The sequence below is a fragment of the Haliaeetus albicilla genome, chromosome 27 (genome assembly GCF_947461875.1).
Source record: "Haliaeetus albicilla chromosome 27, bHalAlb1.1, whole genome shotgun sequence".
Classification (NCBI taxonomy): Eukaryota; Metazoa; Chordata; class Aves; order Accipitriformes; family Accipitridae; genus Haliaeetus; species Haliaeetus albicilla.
This window is the reverse complement of record NC_091509.1, coordinates 21,572,271-21,597,779: the sequence shown is the minus strand read 5'-3', so window position 1 is coordinate 21,597,779 and position 25,509 is coordinate 21,572,271. Positions and strand designations below refer to the sequence as shown.

General features: G+C 51.7%; 1 protein-coding gene across 3 annotated transcripts in view; it reads right to left on the bottom strand.

Annotated features, from left to right (window-relative positions):
- ARHGAP26 (Rho GTPase activating protein 26) overlaps nucleotides 1-25,509 on the bottom strand; it is a 155,581-nt gene that overhangs the window by 38,375 nt on the left and 91,697 nt on the right. For all 3 annotated transcript variants that reach the window (XM_069772772.1, XM_069772773.1, XM_069772771.1), the window contains exons 18-19: nucleotides 11,442-11,601; nucleotides 3,517-3,655 (exon numbers count right to left, since the gene is read on the bottom strand). In XM_069772772.1, coding sequence (XP_069628873.1) covers nucleotides 3,517-3,655; nucleotides 11,442-11,601 — 299 coding nt within the window. The remainder of the gene's footprint in view (nucleotides 1-3,516; nucleotides 3,656-11,441; nucleotides 11,602-25,509) is intronic.

Sequence of the window (25,509 nt, the reverse complement as noted above, 5' to 3'; positions counted from 1 at the left end):
AGATTATCCATGCAGAAGATAAAGAGAGGCACAAGTGAAGAAAAGCAGAGTGCTGACCTCCACAAATATTGACAGGCAGACGCGGGAGTCAGCAGATGAAATAAGAGAGAAATTAAGCTGCCTAAGGACCTAAAAACCCCCAAAGGCCAATCCAAATCACTCCTCGATTTTTGCATCTGCCCGAACAGTTTTAAGCAGTGCCATGACGTATAAAGAAGGCGAAGCCCAGGGCTGGCCCACGCTGAGCCCCACCGGACTCAGCGGCCGTACCGGAGGCTGCGAGGAGCACGGATCTGAGCCGATGGAGTGTGGTCTAACACTACATCTTATTATTTCCAAACATTTCCTGCTGAAGGCTGAAGTCCAAAAATAAGCTCCGTAAGCCTAACAAATCAGTGTCAATTGTCTGCCTAATCTCAGAGCTAGCTACCAGCCAATATTGAATTAAAGTCCCTATCAGTCAAGAAACTGGAAGTGTTTCATCTAAAGAGGAAGGGAGATGAAGGGCAGAATCTGAAACTCTTGTTTTGTTTTGTTTCCTCCTTTTGAAAGGCCGATACTGTATTTTGCTTCATGTTTTTAAAAGCTTATGTGAAGGATTCTTTGCTGTGAGATATAATTTGGTCTTACAACTACAAGAGCAGAACCGCCCATCGGCTAAAGCGTGTTTCTTCTCCATCACACAGAAGGCAGAAGAGCCACTTTGCAAACCGCCAGCACAGCCGGGTGCGAGGGGGGTCACAGCCGGCCACGCTCTCGCTGCAGACCACCGGCATCCCCCTCGCAGCGCAGCCCCTGACCCTGCCACTGGCCCCAGCTCCCGGCTGCGTCTCCTCTCTGCTGGCACCGTGGCCCATTCTCATCGCTGAGAGAGCTACTGTCAATAAACCAAACCTGCAACTTCTCTCCAAGAGCCCCAGAACTACCTTCCTGGAAAGGAGGGGCATAGGGCAGAGCTGCACTTGGACATTTTTTGCAGTCCTCCCTTCGCTAAACAACAAACTCTCCCATCGCTGAACTGCTCAGCCAGCGCAAGTTCCCTCTCTTCCAGCTCAAGAACCGGCAACACATCAAAGTGAGTTTGAGTTTGAGTTTTCACCACTTACCCAAACCCTTGTGAACCTTAACGAAAAGTAAGGCGGGCAGAGCCGCAGGAGCCTCACCGAGCCTCCGGCTTCTCCGGGCTCTCCTCCAGCAAACCCCCCACACACCCTGCCAGAGAGCAGAGCAGCAGCTTCTGGCGGATAACCTGATCTAGGGCGCTTTGGTGAAAGTTATCCACAGGGACCACAGAGGTGATGACAAAAGCACTCTGCATAACAAAATACAAGCAAAGTCCCAAACCACTGTTTATAATGAAGAACTAACAAGGAACAAAATGGTGCATTTGCTGCGTTAATGACACTTGTTTCACAATATGCACTCAGTTCCTGGGTCAGTTGTGGACAAAAATGTGAATGTTTAACAACGAAATAATCACTATAATTAGCTAATCTGCCCTCTTGCGTGATCCTGTCTGTTGAACATTATAATTTTGGACTTACACACAGCTTTGTATAATGAATTTTAGTGAAAATATGAGAAGGATATTTTACTTCGATGAACAGATTTCAAGTAATGACAAATTCACTGTCCTACTTAACTTCTTACCGTTAAATTGCTCTCAGTCTTAAAAAAATATGCAGTCCGTTTCTATTTTGAACATCTCTAGCTTCAATTTCCAGCTATTAGATCTTATTATGTCTTTGTTTCATAGAGGAATGACTGCTGTGGCATGCATTCAGTGCTCCTGTTGTGTTTGGAGCTCCTCTGAACCGTCTTTACCTCTTCCAATACGTATTTTGAAGCACGAGCACCGAAGTGACCACGTACTTCAGGGCTCCCTGTCCCTCACCCCCCAGCCAGCCACCTGCAAAGGAAAGAGGGGCTTCCACCAAAGCCGGGTGCAGCCAGCGCCCTGCGGCGGGGAGGCTGCTGAAGGTGCCGGCTGTTTCTGCGTCACAGCAGAGCTATTTCTGTGTCACAGCTCGGGACACGATGCAGATGTGGCACTCCGCTCGGCTTCAGCTGCTGTCCAAGCCCTCACGCTTCAGCCTGACTTAGAGCTTTGGCCCGTATCCGGAGCGGTAAGAAAGGAAACCTCACGTTATTCCTCAGCTGACACGTGCAGCAGGGATGGCATACACCGAATAAAATGGTAGCGGCTTCCCATAGACACAGGAGATTACAGACTGTCGGGTGGAAAGTTGAGAAAACATTGCTTCTTGCGTCAATAAATAAATGTGGAAATAAATAAATGAACTCAGTTCCTCTTCTAGGCAAGGGGAGGATGGTACACGAAGGGTCTGGCAGCCAGGTGACTCTAGAGTCTAACAAGCAACTGCATAGTTAGCAGTAAATAAATTACTTAGGCTGAAATTTTTCAAAAGCAGCTTTTGATATCTGAGGCTCCAACTGAGAGTCGTGCGATATGCTATTTCCAGAGCACGCTTTGGTGCTACCACTGCTTCCTTAAACCCACGTGTATCATTATGACATCCTCCGAAATGAGCGTGCCTGATAATTAACGGTAACTCAATCAGAGGCAGACAAGCCCACATGTTTTGAGAGTCAGCACAGTACACAGCAACCACTCCGTGCACCCGGCAGTTTTAAGTCCTGGGGAGACGGGTTTACTCCCACCTTCCCCAGCCCCTCGCTCTCTGCACTCACCCACCTGCCCAAGCAAAGCAAGTCGAGCTCCTGAGCACTTGCTCTGCTCACCAGGTTACTCTCCTGCTCTTTTAGCAAACTGGCCAGTTCCAGGAGCAACCCGAGGCAAGGGTTGGGAGCGCATGGCCAGGAGGAACCGGAGAGCTGGGAATTGGGCTTATGCTGTAACGTGAAGCAACAGCCTGAGCAGACACATCTCTGCCACTCTATGAGTAGGGATGGGGCACTGACTCTTTCACCTAAATATCTGGAGTATCAATCAGTGACAGAGATGGAAAGATGATCTTCAACATTTTTAAACTGCCATAGCACATAATCCTCAGAAAAATGCAGAACCTCCTGGCCAAGTTTTCGTGTCTGTAAAAGGCAAAGTGCCTCAGGGCATCCAAAAAGGGTCACCTTTTGGAGAAGCAGGCGGGTGTCCACCCTTGCCCCATGTGTTGCGCCCCGCGTGCAGGAGCGCGTCTCGGCAGCTGACGTCGGCAAGGACGGGGGTTGAAGAACATGAGAACGGGAATGCGCAGGGCCCGTCAGGTGGGGAAGGGACAGCAACACTTTATACTGTGCTAATGCAGCCTCTTTTCAAGCCCCTGGCTAAGGGCTTGGAAGCCAGGCAATCTTCACACTCCCCATCAATGTGGCAGTAGAGGAAACTGAAGCCTGACCCTGTTATGGGAATCGTCTCTTCCACTGACACCAGTAAAATTGCATGGGAATGGCATGGGAATTACAATCCATTAGTCACGATTAGGGCAAAAACTTTGTCAAGTGGGAAAGCCGGGAGCTGCGGCTCAACACACTTACGCTTCTCGTTGGGCTGTGCTGTGTGGAAGAGCGTCAGTGGTCTCTCGCTGCAGGAGGGAGGCTTCGAGTCCGTGCTCTTCTTGCGAGATAACAGCAGCTGCGAGTTTGATGGCGGAGTCTCTGGCACCGTGTTAAATATCTGTTAAAAATAATAAACAAGTTGTTCTTTGGCATCACCCCTTCGAACAGAACAGCTGTCTACCTGCCTGGCCTGCTCTGCTCTGCGACCACTCTGCAGAGCTGCGTCCAAGGAAGACATGCAGTCAACAAGGCGACATTTTGGGTACAATTTCCTAAATTCCGCATTCCCACCCTGCCTGCACTCCTTTTCTCTAATCTTCACCCAAGATGCATGTTGCAAGATGGGAAGAACCCCGACACTGGCACTCTGCTGAGTTTTCGAGGGTGCATGGTACCTCAGCGGGTGATGAGACAAATCGGGGGTCCCCACGCACGCTTACCCGCAGCGCAGCCCTCGGCACCCTCGCACCCACTGATGCCGACCAGCTTGGGAAAGTCTCCGCGACTTCCAGCCACAGCTGTCAGAAAACCGAGTAATCACATTTTTCTTGAGGGGATGGAATTTTAAAACTGCACAAACCTAAAGCGCAGCAGCTTTGTTTGCTGTTGATGTTTGGTTATTTATTGTTTCTTTTCTGGAGCGCCGGGCTCAGACAACAGCAGTGTTGCCTCAAGACCAGCTCTCTCAAGGTTTCCCTTCGCTAGAGTATATTAAACACCACCCTCAGTGTCTTTCCCTGCTCTACCTGCCCCTGCCAGACAGCCGACCGGCACTGCCGGGGGTGACCAAGAGGAAAACCGAATTTCAGAGGAGCTCGCTGCCCGCCGCAGCACTGGGGTGACTCCCCCGGAGCACGCAGCCGTCGCCGCTGGTCGCCGGCAGCCCTTGCCGTGCAGGAGCCATCGTGTGCCACCTGCCAGCAAGGGGGACCGGCTGCCAGCGGTTAATTGGTTTGTTTCATGGAACAACAACAAAATCCTCACACACACACACATAAACCCTCTGTGCCGATTTCTACAAATAAACGCTAAAGAGCCAAGATGCATTAGCCAAAAATTTTAATGCCGCGTCTCTCCCCAAAAGCGTGAAGAGGCGGGTGTGAAGGGCAGTACTGACGGCCCTCGGAGAGGAACTAATGAACCGATCTCAAGGAATCAAACACCTCGCGGCTAAGGACATCGCTCCCCAGCCTCTATTCGCAGGGACCCGCTGCCGGGGCTCAGGTTTGGCTTCGGAGCCCACGGACGGGCTGAGGCGCAGGAGGCAGCGATGAATCACCGTGCAAAGCTCCGGCGCGCGCGGCGGGCCCCGGCCCCGGCCCCGACCAAGTGAGCAGTTGAATCCGACTGTGCGTAGTCGGGCATGCTGTGAAACAGATGGATGGATTATGGAGTCCTACTGCAGCCCTTCCTGGAGAGCTCTGCTGAGCTCATTCACACATTCCTCCTGGGCTTATGGATTAGCGGAGGGAGAAGCAGCCCATGCCACACTTTCTGCGTGCGGCACCGCTCGTTTTCACCCCACGCACGCCTGCCCGCAGCCGTTCCCACCTCCAAAGCGGCTGTTTCCCAGGCTCCCCGCAGGAGTTTGGGGGCCAGGAGCTCCCCAGCCTCTCGCAGGGCTGCTGCTCCCCGCTCCCAGCGCCCCACCAGCCCTCCCCAGCACCCCGAGAGCCCTCCCCAGCACAGGCACCGGCGCTCAGCCCAGCTCGCGGGTCCCGGTTAAAAGGGCTATTCGTAGCGCGTTGCTTACCATGCTAAAACGCTACACAGCTGCACATGCTTCAGGTGCCGGCCCCGGCTGCTGGGGCCCGAGCCGTGAGCCCTTCGCTCTGCGTGCTAAATACAGCTTCTCTGGGGCAGGATCCTCAGCATGGGCGGGGGGCAAAATCGGTACCAGGGGCACCTTGCCTGCCCCGTGCTCTGTTGCCCATACCTGGCACAGCCACTGCCTGCTTTAACATGTTCTTGCTTTCAAATTGCTTTTCAATAGTAAATTTTAATTGGGAACTACAATGAAATATATAAATCGAGCAAGATAAAAGTATTGATTTATGAATTGCATTTTATGCAATGATTTCCCACAGCACACCCGAAAATAAACTTCCAGGTTTTCGCCTCCTTTTTTTGGTCCTTAATAAGAGAAGATATATATACTCTTAAATTATGAGCTCAGTGACTAAAACCAGCCTCAGCTCATAAGGAGGCTGCATTTTTAAATGCAGCTGGAAGGTCATTATAGAACAATTTTACTAAAAAGCTTCAGCACCTGACATCTTGCACACTCCCAGCTTACCATAACCAACTTTGTATTTCAGTTAAAACGCCTCCCCAGCCCCAACATCCGCACCGCAGATGGCCCTGCACTGCACCCTGCTGCCGCAGGCTCCCCGGCCGCACTCGCGCAGGCAGGGAGAGGTGCAGGCAGCGCGGGAGGAGGGGACGGGCAGCCTGCGCCCACGCGCAGCCCACCACCTCCTCCCGCCCGCCCGTCCCATCGCAGGCTCCGATGCGCTCGTGCTCCACTCGAGCCCTTGGGTTTACAGCCTGCGCTTCAGGCGCTGACACAACCGCAACCTGAGGGCTCAGTAAATACACTTCTGGCTAGCTTATAAACTTCTCTTAGCGAGCCACAACCTCTTCCACGAGCACCCTTCGCCCCTCGAGCAGCGAGCTCCCCAGAGGAACACCCGCTGCCCCGGCATGACACGGCCTCCTGATGAAGCAGGAACACCAGTGCTTCTCCAAGATGGTCTTCACCCACGGATCTCCTCAGTGTCCCAAGCCCGCTATGGCATCTCCACCGAGATAAAGCCAGAGAGGGGGGAGCAGAAGCGACGTGAAGGCGGAGGCAGGGCTATTAACAGCCGCTGTCTCTACCACCTCTGAGCACAAAGCACACGGGCTAAATTTAGCCGCTCACAATGGAGAAAAGTCAATTAACAGCTACATTTAAAAAAGCACAATGCTGATTTTGAAGGTCTAAGGAGAGATGCCAAGAACTGCAAGATAAAGAGCTCACTGTAGATGCGACTCTGCCATTATTGTGCCCCAGGAAAGGGCACAGATCTCTCCAGCAGCACAGGAAAGCGGCACTGCTGGACCAAACCTTCCTACTCCATCTCCTTCAGCTGAGACATCGCTTGCACAAAACCCCCACTCTTCTTCAGAGGACAGTTTCTCAGGTTTGTTTCATTTTTTAATTTAACAAGAATAGCCGAGACATGCTCCTCACTACGCAAACCTGTGTTACAGCTCTCCCAGTCACAGAGTCCAATTAACGGGGAGAGAGAGACAGTTTAATAGCCAGAGTGGGAGAGAAGCAGCCAGGATTCATAAATCACATTTACAGCCGTACCGTGCTCGCTCGCTCAGCCTGATGCAAGCGACAATTTCGTGGCTCCACACCTTCTCCCCTGTCTGCAAAATGGCAAAGACCCGGCAGCACCTCATCTCAGATGTTAGTTTAAAGGCTTTTTTAAACCTCTCTCCCACCTCTGAATCAAACGCATCCAGGTCCTGCTACATCCTTTATCCCACACCTCTTCCACAGACACCGGCCCGTGGCCCCACCACCAGCACTATGGACCGAGGGTGCCCCCCCAGCACCGACGGCTGCTCTGTGCAAGGAGAGGGATGAGGCACGCGCGCTTCCCATGGGTTTCGGACGAATTGCTCCCTGCTGCCAGGCCACCCGCACTGGCACTGGGAGTGGTGGTGGGGCCGGGGATGGTGTCCCCCCCGTCAGAGCCCTCCTTCCCTCCCCACACCCTGGCACGCACTGGAGGACTTCCTCGTGCTTCGTGTTAATTACCCCATTATGCCCATTTTATTGCAAGGAAGGTGAAAACCAGATGGATTAGGTATCCTGCCCAAATCAGAGGGATGCGATATAACAGCATATAAAGGTCCACCCCTGGTCTCTGCTCCGGTCAACAGCTTGGTGTATTCCCATGCACAAAGCTGCATCTGCACTCGCTGAAGGAACTTGGAGAATAAGAAGCTGTCGTGACGTTGAAAATGTCGGTGGTACTAACTCTTACACAAGGACCGCCTAAAACTGTCAACTGTCACTAAACATTTCACCTAATTACAGAAAAGAATAAAAAGAAGACGAGGTGCTGAGGGCTTTGACTTTAGTATTAGTCCTTACCATTTACTGAGGTTAGTGTTCGCATATCTGTGATTCCCTGCATAAACTAGTCTCCTATTTGTCATCAATACTGGCTGCATTAACATTTCACCTGGTCAATCTTTTCTCTGGAGGGAACATCATCAAGACAGTAAATCGATCTCTTAATTTTGTAACACTTCAGAACAATGGCCTTTTCCAGAGAGCTATAAAATTTAAGCTTTGGAAGAGAAAATGGATGGACATCTGCAATTGCCAGATGTAATAATAATTCAATATTACTTTTAGCTAACATTTAATTTTTAAGTCAGAAATACGGTCTTAAATGGCAATCACTTGAGTATCCAGGCATACAACACAGCATCCTTTTTTTTTTTTGCACAGGATACATTCTTGGTTTGCCTGTCACGGCAACATCCAGAGCCACAGGAGAAGAATCATTTTATCCATTTAGTTATATATCATCAGGATATATTTTATAATACATTACCTTAATGTATGGTATTCACAAACATACACAGAAAAGGCTGAGAATTGCTAATGGATATACCTTATTAAGTAGCAATTTGACATTTTGTTGGTTCGTTGGGTAGCGGTGGGCAGCCGAGAGCTGGGCACATTGCTTCCACTCGGCTTTTTCAGGGTTCCTGTCTGCTGCATTGGAACATCTGGCAGGCAAATGGAGCCGTCGTCCCCTCCTCCCCAAGCCCCAGTTCTACACTCATCCCAACACTATTCCACATTTCCAGAAGATCTGGTGCCAGTACAACCCATGGGAGATCACCCAAAGTGCAGCAGTTCCCAGTGACAGCAGAGACCTTCTCGAGGAGAACACATCTGAGAAGCTTTAAAAACTATCTCAGAGTTTACTGCTGTTATTGCAAGTATAACAAACAATTTGGATCCGAGACCTGGAAACCTGTTAAATCTCCAGAAACAATTTAACTTTTTGGATTACACACAGTGTTTAATGGTCTGTGTCAGACGCTCTGGCAACATAGAGAAAACCATAATTTACCAGTCATTTCAGGAACCTTCAGAAAGTCCCTGTTTTGCTGACTACGATTCCAAACTGCACATCGCTCCCGAGGCGCATCGGAAACATTGCGCGTGCAGGGCACACGTTAACCCAGAGGTATCGCCAAAGGGAGTGCAAGTTCGTGTTAATGAGTGAAGACACGGGACGATCAGCACCGTATCCTGCAGCATCCTTCTCTGATACTTTCATGGCTTCGGGACGAATGTTTTTCCCAAGGGGTAATCTCACGTGGAAGATGAGCCAAATCTCAGGTGGGGTGACTGAAAATGCAGGCAGGTGAGCAGGGAACGCTGACTAACCCCCCTGAAACCCTCTCCACTGCCCCGGCAATCAGATAAGCCCACTGAAGCAACCATGTAAACAAGCTGCCAGCAGTTATTCAGACCAAGGGATGTCATCACCAAGCTTGCTTTTATTTTTTTGGCTACACAATGACAACCGTAATTTTGACGTGAGAGGCATTCCACTTACCTGGGGGAAATATAATGTAATACCAGACAGTTGCTGATTGCCAGGAACCATTGAAATCAATTACATTTTCCCTGTGAATGTACTTAATCATAAACAGTGTCTGTGAGTCACCGGTGTAAAACAATATAAAGCACCAGCAGCACAAGCACAGGCAATGTGCATATTGCTAATCACCCATGGCAGCTCCTGTGGGGAACCTTCAATGAGCTCGAATCAATTCAAATTAAGAAATACACTGAAACAAAACAATCCTAAAGCAGGAGCTGAACCGGCACTAACACTACACTTAAAACATTTTCCTCTCCCGGAGTTACCTCTTCCTATCTCCCTCCTTCCCAGGGTCTTTTCCCGAGAGCCCTGGAGAAACAGGGACACAGGTTCACAGGCGTTTCACTCGCAGCATCCTTGTGCGAAGTGGCAGCCGCAGACGGCCCTGGCCCCGTGAGCCCTGTGAGCCCTGCGAGGGCAGCTCAGCACCCTGCGAGGGCGGCTCAGCACCCTGCAACTTCAGCCCTTGCTGCACCCAAGCACCCCAGGCAGCAGGTACACCCACCTGCAGAATTAACTGGTGACAAATGCATGTAGCCAACTTGCAGATTCACCCTTCTGCTGGTGCTGTAAATTACTTCTAAGGAGGGGGAACCACTGAAGTGCCAGGACCCCCCGGGGTAGGAGCTGTAATTTGGCTGGTGAGCAGAGATGAGCCCTGCAGCCCACCCAGATGCGATCATTGCAGAAATCTGTCATTGATTCCTCCACAGATGCCAGCTGACGGAGGGCTCGGCTGGCACAGCAAGCGACTAGATTCAGGCAGAAAAAAATCAATGTCTAAAGATGTGTTTCTATAAGGGCCCATGAGGGAAGGGCTCCATAAAGCACAGCGAGGGAAAGGTAGATAAAACACGCTCGCAGCGATGCCGTGCTGCTCGTGACGCAGGCAGCACAGCCAAAGAGCTCATCACCACCAGGGAGAGGTGGTGAATGCTTCCCTGTACCGACACAGAGATGACAGACGGACAGAGGTGACCATCAAAGGCCGACATGAGGTTTCGTGCCAGTTCCTCCATGCAGGACCAAGGCTGGGGGAGCCGGGCTTTGCTCACAACTGCAGGTTCATCACCTCTGCTTGCACACCCCTCTGCACAGCAGCTCATCGTTAAGCCATCGTTGCCATTACATTCCATGCAGAGGAGAAGAAAATAGCTCCTACGTCCTAAATAAATACCATGACCTTTATGTACCTGTGGAAGCAATTTCTCCAAGAACATACAGCAACAGACGCTGTCGCCCCGTCCCCACCGGCTGCGCATTTGATGCCCCTTTGCAGCCCCACACAGCCGTGCCCCGGTACTGCTGCCCGCACCGCACGCACCAGAGGCGCAGCTTTGCACCTTAACCTGCAAGAAACCCATTCAAGTCAGCTACAAGCGAAGCCCCACGCCAGAGCCGCGATGCCACCCTGCCACGGCAGCCCCGGCCAGGGGCAAGCCTGCCTCTACTCCTTTCTTCGCAGCCTGAATGCACAAATGAGTTATTTCTTTCCAAGCAAAACCAGGCGAACAAAAGATCGTAATCAGGGAACCGTTTGAATTTAGAAGAAAAGGGCATTTTTTAGCACTGCCGTTTGCATGCAGCCACCCCACGTGGCCGGCTGGGAGGGACGGCCAGCACCACGGCCCCACCGAGCTGCCTCTGCTCTGCTGGCAGACAAGAACACCCTTACAGCGGACAAACACAAAAGCATCATAATTTAGGAGATCAGCGTTGTGGGTAAAGCCAGTACTTCAATAAACACAGATTTAGTCAGAAAAGCAGGAAGCCAGCCTAGCCATGCATCTCACACTGTTTCCTTTAGCGCTCATCTCTCTTGAAACTAAGGACAAATTCTTATTAAGCAATGGAAAGGCGAAAGAAAGGGGGATTTCTGTAACGGAGACACGGCCATGCCGACTCACACCAAGATGACCATAAAAAAGGCTGGTTACCAGCTGTGCTGGTTACACGAATACAGCCTAAGAACCGTCAGTTTTGGAGCCTCTATGCCATATCCCGAGTCGTGTCCATCGCTGGTCGGGACACCTGGGAGGTACCAGGTGCCATTCTGCCGGCACAACCCCACCGCCTGCAGCGAAGCCGCCTCCGCTGGTGCTGCTGCCCACAGGGAGCAAAGGGGGCCCTGGGAGAGGGGGCTGCAGTTTGCAAAGAGAGACAAATTCATTTCCACAAATTAACTGCACTGAAAGAAGCAAGTAAAGCCGTTACCTTCTCATGGTTTTCTATTAAAATTTCAATCACAATGTTCTGAAACTTGATGTCCATAATGGCAGCGACTGTTTCCTCTTGAGGTCGAAGCAGTGTTGGCCCAAATACCACGCCCAGATTAGCAACAGTCATCAGGTTCTGCTTGTGATTATTTGCAACTCTGGAGGAAAAAAAAAAAAGTAGGTGATAGAACTAATCTGCATGGAAACCCCCTCCCTGCCTCATGGCTGGCACAAAGCTTACAATGCTGTTTACATTTTTTACACTCCTGGTGAGCTCCTTGAAGGCTCAGCCATGTGGAAAAGTACAAATTTAACTATTGTGTTACTAGAGACCTTTCAGCCTCAGTGAATTGACTAATCCCATAAAACCCCAACACTACGCTGGCCACTGAGTCTCATGTTGCAAACCACTCCCAGGAAAACATCTTGAATCATTAATGCTTAAAACCCTTCTAAAAACAAATTGTTGGACCTCTGACACACGCTGCTCTCCAACTGAATGAGTGACCTAATACGTTCCAAAATCCAACTCCTTCTCACCCATTTAAGCTTTTGCCTGCACCAGAGGTCAGCCCCATCCAGCCCAACCCAAACAGGCTGAAAGGCGAAGATCGGGCTTTACCCCCGGCCCCACGTGCACGCACACGCGTCCCTCTCCACCCCGCCAAGGAATCCGCCCGACATGGACACCGGCTCTCCCAGGGATCCACTGACACCACCCGAGCCTTCCTCCCTGTCGTCTCCATCTATTTTTACGTTCGCGAGTATTGCAGCCCAGTGGGAGCAGATCAGTTCAGCAAAGTGAAACAGCTCAGGCTGAGGACCTGGTACCGTGGCTCATGTGCCTTTGTGGGGGGGTTACTTTGGAGTAGCTCCGGTCTGGCCCCTGATCTTAGTGGTGCAAAGCATCAGCGGCCCTAGTGGGGCTCATCCTCTGCCCTGGCTCAGCCCCAGAGACCCCGCTGCCACGCACCGAGGGCGCGCCGCGATGCGGGACGCAGCCCGGAGGTCCCCGGGCTGTGTCCGACTGCGGGTGCCAGGGCACCCGGGGTGCTCGGCCGCTCTGCGGCGAACGCACAGACCGACCTCGCCGAGTCCCGCGGACTCCGCCCGAGTCGCGTGCTGGAGTCGCACAACGAGGCGTAACGCGATGACACGGGTGCGGGTGACGCAACGAGGACCTGCGGTGGAAGCCCTGCAGCCCTGTCGCCGCGACTCTTTCTTGTGGTTTTCTCCTGACCTCTTCAACCAGGAAACTCGACGACTTCAGGCAGCGCAATCACGATCTTAGCTTAAGGGGTTTTTTACGTGTTTTTCCCTTTACTCTTTCTCTCCCGTTTTCCCTGGACAAACACACTAGGCCAGCACAAAGTGAGGCTGAGACTCAGATCTTGCTGGATTGTCCTGAAAAGTTACTGCCGTGAGCCTTTATTATTGATCTCAGGGCCAAGGCAGCACAGCGCTCGTTTCTGTGCAAGCTTGGCTTATTTCAGCACAATGTAATCTAGGGCTGGCTTTGAAGAAAAGATGCTTTCCGTCCTTTTTCATCCAAACGTCACTTGATCCAGCAAAGAACTCCTCATCCCTACACACGGCTCTTCAGGCAGCAGAAGAGGCCCTCGTCACCAAGGGATGCTCGGGGGCTCAGGACTGCTGGCTTAGCTCCCTCCCCCAGCAACTTCAGCCCTTTTTACCACCCAGGCAAGAAGTGTCACCCCTGGTGCCTGTTATATCCCTGGAGAATATGCAGAGCTGTCACCTCCACCAAGTCCGGGCTTGGGTTTACAACTCCAAAGACGCAGAGGTCCTGGTGAAAGTCCCTTGGGAGCTTGCGGAACCTCCCTCTTACCTCTAACTCCCCCCACTGTCAGGAAGCTCTGAATATTTTATCACAAGCGTCCGAGAAATCTCCCGTGTCAGTAAACTGCAGTGCTGCAGGAGACGGGCTGCCCCAGAGAAAGGCTCCGGTTACGGAGACGATTCCCTGAGGAGGAAGGAGCCCCGTGCCAGCGGCGAGGCGACGCGCTGCCCGGCAGGGCCGCTGCCCCCCGGCTCTCCCCATCGCCTCCACCCAGCCCAGTGGCCATCCCCGTCCCCGGGTGGGCACCGAGCCTCTCCCCGTCCTCACCGACGACGGCGAGAGCGGGCCAAGCGGCACGCACAGCGGTGCCGGCACCAGGCTGCCGACCGGCAGAGCTGGGAGGGTAGAGGCAAACTTTCCTCAGGGGGTCACAACCTTGCGGAGCCGAGAGAAAGGCAGAAGTCCAACAGAAAACAAATTCTTATTTAGGAAAAAACTTGCTTGCTTACAGGAAGAAACCTCCTACTTACACAGGGATTCAAACCTTTTCCCTCACTCCAACCCACCTCCTCATCAAGACACTTACAAACACCAATGACATTTTTACATTGCAACAACATCTATATTTCAGACACATGTTCACATGCTCCTATTTGGATTTTGAAAAAAGCAGCTGTAATTCAAATAGTTTTGAAAGGTACTAATAAAATAATAATTTTAACGATCTTCTGTGGTTAGTAAAACAATGTTCATTTATAAAAAAACAACTGAATTGATCTAAGTCTTACAAAATTAGGTCCCTCCATTTCTCATTACCATTACCATGCAATACATCACTCTAATAAATTGCATTGTCATTGACTCATTAAGGCTAGGCAGCTGTGCACGGTCCTGTTAATTATTTCAGACTAAACTATTAATGGCTTCCCAACCAAGACATGGTCCGGCAGCACTAGCCGCAGCCCCGGCTCTGCCCTTTGCCCGAGGAATGCCCACATGCCCAGACGCAAGCGCTGGCCCTCGCCTCTTTCCCGCAGCCGGCACCAAACTCCTCTTTACTGTGTTTGCTTTGAATTTGTAAAGTGCGGAAGCCATTTTGCAGCTGTGCAGGTCTGGAATAAACCCGGGTGGCACATGAACTTCTGATCTGTACCACGGGTACTTTTCCAGCAGTAGTCTTCACAACGCTCGGTTACCAAAGCTATGCTACAAAACATGATTCACCTTTCACATCCTTCAAATTCCACATCCATTATCCACCTGATAATTTACTATAAATTATACCTCTTCATCATCCTTTATACTAGAAGATAATGCCGCAGTTTCTAAAGATGAGGTGTTCTCATCCCAAAGTGTGTTCAATGTTGGTGCTTTTCAGCAGGCATTGTTAGTGCCATTCCCGAGCTGTCCTTTAGAAGGCTTCCAAGTATTTGATGTATTTTCCTTTTAACCCGCTGTTTCTTTCTGGCCTTTGGTGCACTCTGAAAGCAATTGCACTAATACTAATTTAGATGGGTCCTTTTTCAGTTCTCTCTCCATCCACGCTTTGCAGAAGTCACTTCCATCACAAACAGGAGGTGGGAAGCAACAACTAATGGAGAAAAGTGCAGAACAACCTCTTAACTCCTGCTTGGCGCGTGCAACGTGCCGGGCTATCGCTGACTTTTGGACTCTGGGCTGCTCCTCCTCCTCGCAGCACACAACGGTTCCCACGTGTCTCCGGGATCAGCGGGAGATCAGCCCGGCACCGTGGGACAGTCTGCAGAGCCCCTCGACCAGGGGAATATCTGCACTCAGCAATGCATCGCCAACGAGCAGCCCTGCAGAGGGACTTTGTTCCACGAAGACCTGACCCACTTGGTGCAAACCCAAGAGCTGTGCTGGCCACTGCAAGCGCCCGGCCAAAGGAGCTGGAGACCGAGCTCTGCCACCCCGAGGGGACACCCCAGGGGGGAGCCGAGGGCTCCCATGGGAGCGCTGTCCCTGCAGCTGAGTGGGCAGGTTGTGTCTCCCGGGGGTGTCCGTGGACGCCCGCTCACTTTACATTCACTTTCAGAAAAACAAAGGGGAATGCAAGCAGAGTAGATCCATGTTGTGTGTTAAATTAGATTATGCCTGGGTTGCTTGGATACTGTATAATCACCGTCATGACCAAACATAATTTAATACAGAGTAATTGGTAGTCAAGCTTCAGTGCAGGGAAAGCATACAGGAACAGTAAATATTTCTTTGTTGCACTGGCTTGCAATCAGCATCGTGTAACAGAGGAGAAATGCAGCAGAGCCGGGGGTGCTGCAGGCTGTGGGAAGCGCTGCGCTGGCTCTCTTTTATTTTACAGATGTTAATGATTTAAGTTTCTTCAGCCTGGTCAACAGCTCATATTTATTTTCATAGAAATCCAATTAAGGAACTCATTTGCTTCTCCAGCGACCTACACAGAAACCCGTATTGTGGGAGCCGGGGAGAACACTCGGGTGCAGCACGTGGGAGCTGCCCAGGGGATGCCACCTCGGGCACCTGGCTCTGCTCCCCACAGAACTCTTGCTTTCTGTGGCTGGAATCACTTTGTGTATGTATTTTATATATAAAATGGACATATGTAAGCCTCAGCCAAAGAGTGTTGTTGTTAGTTCAAATATCTTCCCTGATTCAGAGAAAAATCTCTGAGAAAACAAACATCTGAAAGGGAACAAAGGCAAAGTCTGGAGTGTTTCTATTTCTATGCCTGGGACAAACCTTTGAAAACAAAGTGCTTGTTAATGGCTGGCCTAACAAGACCTTATAGGATGGAAAATAATGCAGCTAATTCATATCGCTACAGGTAAAAATATACTTTGTGTCTGCCACCACCATTAGAGCTTCTATTTAATGTGAAAAGCCAATCGTGCAGAGGGCCAGTAATCCCCAAAATTGTTTAGGCTGCTCTGGGGAGTTTGTTCCAAATTAAACACATTTGACTCTGGACATGAATGAAAGATAAAAAGCACAGCGAGTGCAGACAGCACGCTGAGCAACAGAGGCATCTGCGGATCCACCATCCATGTGTTGGCGAGCGAGCCGGTACGTGGAAGAGCCGGCAAGACCCAACCGAGACAGCAGCCGCGTTCCCACCGAGTCCTCGCGAAAAAAATCACGTCTGGGGGAGCACAGCTCCCTGCTCGGGGGAGAGGTTCAGCAGGGCTGCCGAGGTTTTCCATAGGTGGCTTAATTCAAGCGACACCCTGCAGTCAGTGTCCCTGCCCCCCCAGCTCCCCCCGTCCCCATCCATTTAATTTGGATCGCGCACGCTGCCGGACAGAGAGCAGGCGGCTGCGAGCGCACACAATTGGTGGTATTTATCGGATAAAATCTAATGAGTTCTGGGAAATGTTCCTGGGTGCATTCAAATCATCCCTGCGCATTATTGAGTTTAATTGGGCTGCAGCTGATGAGCGTGTAGGTGGAGAGCCGGGCGAGGAGCGGCGCGAGGGCCGGGCTGGCCACCACGCCGGCGGCTCCTGCTGCTCATCTCTCTCCGAGGGGCCAGAGGAGCCATGCCTCGGCAGAGAGCGGCCCCGCAGCTCCGCGCTCCGTCCCACCGCGGGTCACCCAGCCCCGGGAGCCCACCTGCGTCGGGAACGCCGGCCGACGGCTGGGGCGCAGCAGGCGCTTTATTGCAGGCGCGTTGTAAAACGTCGCGCTGCGACGCAGAGCTTGTGAAACCCGCCTGCGCATGGCCACCAGCTTGTGCTCGGAAGGAAGACGGAACGGTGCTAGCGTCCCTGCCAGTCCTGGTACCCAAAACCAGAGAAGCCCAATACCGAGTTTTGTCAAAAGCAAACTTGGGTCAGGAAAGAAACAGCTCAAGTTTTAAAATAAGACTAATAGCAATAATCATGAAAATATTTCAAGTTACTAAAATGAGATTTTTTTAAAAAGCAAAGCTCCTCTCCTGCGGTATCAGAAACAGAGGAGACTGGCAATAGAAACTCTTCATCAAGCGCCCTTGTAAACACAAACGCCACCCATCGCTCATGATAAGAGAACCAAAAAGGCTGTGGCACATTAAAAAAAAAAAAAAATTACACCTGCAGCACTAACCGCTGGTGTCCCAAGTAGCTAAATCGGTCAGTCATGCATGTGGATAATCATTCCTAAAAGGCACATGTGCATGGGAGGAGGTGACGGAGGGGTTGATTCGCAGTGGCCTGTGGCGGACAACCACGCCGGCGTGAACAGCAGCGGGGAGTGGAGAACCGGGGAGCACGACCAGCCCCGCTTCGTCTCCCAAGTCGGGGCACACATGCACAGAAACGATACACTTACAGATTGCATAACCGTCATTTATCCTGTCGTGTTTATTAAGGCTCTGGATCTGCTGTGCTCTTCTGGACTGCTGTTGGATGAGGGGAGCTCTGCAAGAGCCAAAGGAGCCCGGAGCGGCGGGAGGACGAGCTCGCCGGGCTCGCTCAGCCACCACGTGGTCACTGCATGTTCTCGGCGTGCAGGAACAGGGACGGGAGCGTGGGCAAAACAACACCGTGCGCAGCCCAAGCTGTTGCAGGCTGCAGAGACTCACAGCATCGCAACTTCTACGGCACTGCCGCTCGAGTGGGGAGAGCCAAGTTCTGAGGAATGCAGAGGAAGGCCAGCGGATCCAAAAGGAGGACAGATCACCAGGGAAATACAAAACCTCCCAGCGAAGACAAGGAGAAACTTTCTGAACGCAGCTGACAAAACCTTCAGATGCAACGTTGAGAATTAAAGGGGTTTCAGCAAGCAGCCGCATTGCTCTCGGGTTTCCCTGCTCAGCTGGGACAAAACATGCGCTCGCACTGTTTCTGGGCAGTTGACTTGCTCCAACAAGACTTTCTTTTTCTCCCCGGTGAATGTGGCCACAGCTGGATGCTTGGGTTCACTCCCAGGGAAAAAAAAAGTGCTCATATCACACTGAACAGATGCAGAGGCCAAATGTGAAGTTCAGTATCGGTAAGCTTAATCGGTGTGAATACCATACGTGCTGTGACTTGCAAGGAAAACACACATGGTGCTGCAACGTTCCTCTGATTCAGGCTTTCCAGACCAAGTCGCCTCGGTTTCCAAAGGCATCCTCCCTGGCTTTGGGCAAGCTGAGCTTGGTGGGAGATCTTAGGGGGATGTACTGACAGGGGGATCCCAAACCTGCTCCACACCCCAGCACGGCATCGGCAGCGCCACGTGTTTCCACTGACGCCCCGGTGAAACCCACGGATGGGCACGGCCACGAGTTGATATTAAAATGTCACTGCAGTTTCCACCTGCAGAAATACAGCCAGCCAAAGGGCACTTCACCCTCACATGTTCCCCGGGGACAGAGCTGGAACAGGGGCTGCCAGGGCTGCAAACACTGTCCCCTGTGCCGCTGCCACCCTGCAATGGCGATGCTCTGTTTGAGACTGGCACCCTTCCCGCAGCACGTGGGGTACCGCAGAGGATCTGCACCCTTTCCTCCAGGGGCCAAACCCCAACGCCACGCCAGCAAACTTCACGTTCACGGCACACAACCAAGAGGCAACAGCAGGTGAATGCAATGCCTACACCCCACGCTCCAGCCTTGCGCTTCTTCCCTTAACTTTGGCCGTATGCGTGCAAGCACAGCGTTCGGTTATAATTTCAGTCTGCTACACTCAATTACATCTTTCCTCTCTACGATAATAATAGTTATTTTACCCATTAGCAACCGCGGCAGCTCACGCTGCAGCGGGGCTTTGGCCGGCTCCAGGCTGTGCCTGCAGCCCCACAAGAGCCGTCCTGTGCACGAGCACCACCGGCCCCAGTGCCCCCAGCAAAGCCCCCACTGCGCGGTCAGGTTTTCCTCTGAAAACAGAAATCGCCGATGCTTTCACATTGCAATAAGAAAACCTACATAGCCAGCAGGGCAATAAAAGCCTGAAAGAGCAAGTATAAGTTAACAAGAAATCCCTTGAAAGACCTGCCGCGACGGAAAGCGACATGCCGAAGCCTACCTGACAGATGGAAAACAGCCAAAGTAAACGGGCTTCCAGAAAGCCTCCTGGCAAGAACCAGCACCGGTTTTAGCAAGTGCAGCTCCCACTGTCCCTGCAGGGAGGCATGGGAAATAGTTCACAGCTGAGAGCCAGGTCGCAGGGTAAGGAGCAGAAGTTACCCTGGTGTACACCTGTATATTCACGCGAGTGCATCGGCCACAGGGAAGAGTAACAAAGCAGCGGTTTTTACTTTTTTTCTTCCACACTACAGGTATTTTGGAGCACATTCACTTTACAAAGGCAAGGTCAGTGCCCTTCCCTCCAAAACACTGAATTCCTAAAAAATTGTTGGAAAGAAAGGGAATACAGAAATAACCAGCTTTGTAGAATAAATTAAAGTAATGGTTATCAACAGCAGGTAAAATGCTTGTCCCGTCTTTGCCAGTGGAACAAGGTTTTGCCCAATGATTGGAAAAACACCCCCCAGATTTTGTGCATGCTGCCAAACCCACTCACCCCACAATGACCTTCCAACTTTTCATGGAAGTAGATAACCATCAAATTGCAAAAAACTTCCATGAAACTACATTGGAAGAGTACAGTAACTATTTCCTTTAATAAATAACAGCCTGCTAATCCCCAACTTCACAGTGGGGCACCCGTGCAGCCGATGGACAGACCTTCCTCACACCTCCCTCCACAGGGTGAGTTAGATTAAGGGAGCAGGAGCCAAGAAACACACTTCCAGACTCCGGTGCGCCACATACATTTGTACATACACACATACATAAAGCCTGTGGAAAGCAGGACCGGCTCCCTCAGCTCAGTCTTGGTACACCTGGCCAAGCCAGAGAACATCCTACACAAACCAGCTCTTTTCCCCACGTAGGTGCCAGCATCACCAGGGTTTTTCTGCACGGTAGCTGTGATTGCATTCAGCTTTTCTCCGGCAGTGGCTCCCGGAGCCCCCCGGCCCTCCCGGCCCCAAACGGCAGCTTTCAGACCCTCTGCCCCACACCTTTCACATGCAACAGCAGAAGAAGTTTTTAAAAGCATATGCTTCTAAGTTTGAACGTAGTTAAAAATAAAGTCACAAAAAGTCTAGACCTCGACTAGATGTGCAGTTTAGTCACTTGAAGATGGACAGAGGAGACAGGTCCAGGTTGGCCAGGGATCTCTCCCAGCATCCCACGGAAAACCCCAGCTCAAAGACATCTTGGCGCTGGTCTGTTGAAAAAAGATTTGACTAAAATCTATATAATTGAATTTGGTTTAGTACTGGGTCCGTTCAGCATAAAGAGCAATCTAGAGAAGCTCTCATTAAAATGTCTAAGTCCCACTCTGTCTGCAGGGACGGAGGAGGCACCACCAGGGAGAGACGCCAGCTACTTATTGGAAATCTTTTGCTCACTCTAGATTCAATCTGTTTCTGTACATAGTTTCAATTTCACCGTGATAAACAATTAAAAAGAATCCAGATAATTACGTGCTATCAATGACCTCTATCTAACAACACAAAGTTCAAACGCAAGCCCGCAAGAATTCACGCCTGAGTAATGCAAAACGCCTGGTGTTTCTCCCAGAGATCCCGGCCATCCGGCAGGAGCTCGGCAGAGATGTTCAACCACAGAAACTCCACAGCAAACCCAGCATATGCCGCATTGCATGCTACTAAATGATCGGTCTTGCCAGCGTTGGTGATGTAAGCTTCAGTCTAATTTAAGACACCCATTATCATATCTAGAGAGATGACTCTTATGCTTGATGAAGATACAAGAGTTGCGAAGAACCTTGAGAGATGCTGCAGTCTCTGAAGTGCCTTCCTCTCTAGCTAAAAAGTGGGGAGCCTTCAGAAAATATAAGGACTTTTTGGAGAAACATGGAAGAAAAAGCTACCAGAAAATGCAAACAGCTAATCTATTGACAACCCAGGCTAAGGAGGTTAAAAGTTCATTTGCAGAAGCAGAACAAAACCTTCTGCTAATTTACACATTACAGGAAGCCAAGCCCAAAAAACACAGTGAACACCTACAGGTTTTTTTGTGTTGGGTGTTTTTTTTTTTTTTTTAATTCTGCAGAATCTCATATTAAAAACAAAACCAGAAGAGCTGGCGAGGGGGAGGGCATGCACCCAGCCTCATGCTTTGCACGCTGCGCACGGTGTTCCCGGGGCCGCGTCCCCAGGGAGCTGAACACCCATCAACGCCGTGTACCCCGCCAGTACCTGCTAAGCCCGCCGCAGTCTCAGCTCTGCGGAGAGCATCACCAGCTCCTCGAACAAAGCACGTGTGGGAGAGACGAGCAAAGGGCAGGGGGAAACCGAAGGTGTTGTGGCTGCCCCGCGAGGCTTTGACGCCTCTGGCTCCGGAGCACGAACGGTTCACAAGGACCCGCTGCATCACGTCAGAGCTGCTCCTTGAGCGCGGGCTGCCTCCCGCAGAAGGGCTTCAGCGGTGGGAAAGGATGCCCCTCACCGCAAGTCACGAGCAGAGAAAATACCAGGAAAACAAGGGGATGCGTTCACAGCATCATCGTCATCCCAGCTGCTAATTGCAAACGCAGCTCAGGACCACGTTCCCTGTGCTGCTGCTGTGTATCTGGTGTAAGGTACTCTGAACTCGTGTAGGAGGAATGAGCCGATCTACCGGCACATTATCAATAATCCAGTGGATATTTTGTAGTAGCAGAAGAAAAATGGACACAGGCCATTTGCAAACAGAACAAGACCATCTAAGAAACCGCTGTGACGGCCGGGGAGGTCTGAGTGCCCACTGACCACATTCAGGTGCTGCTGCCTCTGCCTTTGCGGGATCTGAACACGCACAGGATTTCTGCGGGGAGGCAGGAGAAGGCACGGGGCAGGCTTCTTCCTCTCTGCAAAGCTCCCTGGTAGAAAAAACTAACCCCTTAACAAACTATGTTAAAAGGTAAAATCGTCTTCAGGAGCCTAATGCAAAACCTAAGAAAGCAAGGGAGACGTTAGGGCAAACCCCTGCAGGTTTCATGAACGCTGGGAAGGCGTCTGAGCGCGGGGGAGCCCGAGAGGCAGCGCAGCTCCCGCTGGAGGCTCTGCCGGGGGCTTGCGGACCTCCGCAGCCTTTGCCTTTCCGCAGAGCTACAGGTGGTTCCAGTTAAACGCTGTAATTAAATTAGTCAGGCAAGATGGGCGCGCTAAGATTTCAAACTAATCTGCAGAGCGATCTCTCATCCGCTGCCTGTCTCCGATGTTAAAAATACCCCAGAATTTGCACAGAGCCCTCTCCAACGGAGGAGGGAGACTCGGAGGACGTCACGCTGCCCTCCCGGAGCCGGGAGCGAGGACGGGTCCTCGGCACAGCGCGCTGCTGAAGCCGTCACCTTCCCCTTCAGCCGCCCTCCCAGGCTGCTCCTTCCGAACCCCCGTCTCCTGCCTTCTGCAGGGAGCCCGCTGCATTGCTGCTGGCGCTTGGTTGGCTTTTCCCACGCAGGAACAGAAAAATAAACAGGCAACTGGCTATACCTGCTAATCATGTCAAAGCATTAAAACAAAAGGGATTTTTATTGATCTGAGCGGGCTTAGCTCCAATCGGGAAGAGGATGATTTAAAAGAGCTGCTTAGCATGTTATTTTCAAAACCAAGGATGTTCTTGTTTTGGTTTGGTTTAGCAGGATTAGCCTAAACTTTCCTTCTTCCTTACTCTGCATGCTGGTTCACACCTTTTGCCCTGCCCGCCTAGGGTACATATAGGCAACGCACACACCCAGCAGGACCGACACAGATACACACCTCCACACACACCCGCAGGTGATGGACCTGGAGGCACCGGTGCTCACTGGCCACCGTGGTGGGGATGAAGCTCCGGGGAGCCGCAGCCGGGCTGGGCTTGCACCCCATGGCATCCCCTCTCTGCTTCTCCCTTAAAACCAGCCGTTCGCAAGACAGCGTACTGGGTTAGATGGGACTGAGGATGCCTCAGCACAGCAGCTCTGGGGGTGCTTGGCAGCACTGGTACCAGTTCCAGCATGGGACTGGCACTGGCTCCAGCACGGGACAGAGGCACAGCACTCACCAGGCTGCAGCCCCCGGCAGCACCCATCCCAGCTCCCCAGGTGCCAGGACCTGATGGTCTAAACCAAGACACAAAGCAGAGAAACAAACCAGGAAGAGAAAAAGAAAAAAAAAAAAAAAAAGGAAAGAGGAGGAAAAAAAGCACAGCAAGAGCCAGACCCTGGACAGATGACCCCCAGGCAGGATTCTCCCAGCTCCTGCACGGCAGAGCGTGCCTACGGGGAGTCACCTCTCGTGTGACGTGCCTTCTGCTACCCACGGGAGCATCCGGATTCTTTGGGTCACTGGAACTCCCGGGGCTTCACCCAGGACCCAGCATTGCCGTGATCCAAAGGGATCAGAAACAGGCACCAGGGAAAAAAACAGCATTTCCAAAGCACGGCGAGCAGGCGGCAGCGCGGGAGGATCGCTGCCTGGCCTGGCCACGCGAGGTCAGAGAGCTTGCTCGCTATTTTCTTTTGGCAGCCAAATCAGGCGAGGAGCATATGAGAGAAATGCATCTCAGAGGCCTCAGCGGCTAGTGGAAATTTCCAGAATGTCCTGGACAAGAATGACTTACTGGAAGTAATACATAAATCAAGCAAATGAATAGTTACCAGACAGCAGCATAAACAGCTGCCACAGGGATGAAATCAGACCTGCTGTGCCAAGAGGCGTCAGCCTTCTCGCCGGCTGCACCTTCGGGGGGAAACGGGGAAAACAACCCAAGGAAAAGCACGTTTCTGGGGAAGCAGCCACCCCGAGTCCTACGGAGGTGCCTCGGTGGGTTTCCTGAAGCCACCGGGCACCGAGCACGCCGTGGCGAGCGCCGCGCCGCTGCCGGTGACCCCGGCTCCCACGGGGCTCTGCTCGGGCAGCGCAGCCTGGGGAGCGCGGCGCGGGGCTGCCAAGGACGGGACTGCTCCACGTGAAGGAAAACAAGTGCCGGGTTGTATTTTTAGGCAGAAGACCTGGAGGATTTTTTTCTTCTTCTCCTTTGCCAACAAGCCCTCTTCAGCAGAGAGCCCTCCGAAACGCGCTTCGCTCCACGTCCAGCCCCGGCCCTGGCCCGCCGAGGGGCTGTAACAGAGGGTTGGTTTTGCTGTATCTGTGGGGCTGTGGCTGATAGCAGCCGCCCTGCAGAGCCCATGGAAACCATCCGCACTGATAAGTGGAAAACAATTTGTGCTAGAGATAGCAATCACTATCATGTTGGTTAAAACACGTAAATTAGAAAACACCACCGCAGCAAAAAAAAAGGGAACTAGTCACTGCTGGCCAGGCCGCAGCTGTGAATGATTAAAGATAATTAATTCTGCTAAATACACGTACACACATTTCTTCTGCAGCCTCCTTCATTGTTTTGACCTTTTGCCAGGAGAGGAGCGGACGCACAGGCAGGGGCAGCCCTGCTCCTCGGGCCGGGGGGATGCACGGAGCAGCAGCAGCGATGCACGGAGCGATGCAGAGCCGCAGGACGGTCTCAGGAGCCCCGCCGAAGGGTGCACAAGCACGGCACCAGCTGTATTGGAGCACCTGGATCTCACTGCCACAAGAACAAGGCAAGGCTCAGATGTCAAATTATGTCCCGTAAAAAAAAAATAAAAAAAAAAAATTCCTAAATGCTTGAAGCATAATCAGAATGAAATCCTCCTGCTCTGCACCTTCAAAGCACTTACTCCTTGGTGAGAAAGTACATTAAAAAAAGAAGAAGACAGTGATGATATCGCAGCTCCACTAACAAAAATGGCAATTTTCTGCAACCAGCTCCACTCCCGGCAGCACCATTGGCGCAGCCACCTGCAAGCTTGGCAGCACCGCGGGTGCCTCTGCTTCACTTTGAACTGCTTTAACTCATTTGGCAGAAAAAAAAAATTGGTTTAATCAGAGATGGCACATTCTATTGATAAAAAAAGCATCTGAAACTATAGTGTAGCCATCCTTGGAGATAGGTGCTGGGCCAAAAGGAGATATCTGCAGCAAAACAGCTCAGAAGCGTGCGAGCAGGAGCGTGTTGCTAGGTGACGTGCTGCAGGACAGCCTGCTGCACCCAAGGTGCTCTGCAGCACCGAGGAAGGATTGTTTTCCTCCTTTCCCAGCCAGAAACAGTGGGGGGAAAAAATCCCAGAATAAAGAGAGAGAAAACCCTGAAGACAGCGTGAGGAGTTCCATGCCATGCAGAGCTCGAGCCTGCTGCCCCGACGGGCACAGGGAAGGCTGGGCACAAACTGCTAAAAAATGGTGCTGGAAAAGGCATTTGGGAGAGCGGGGA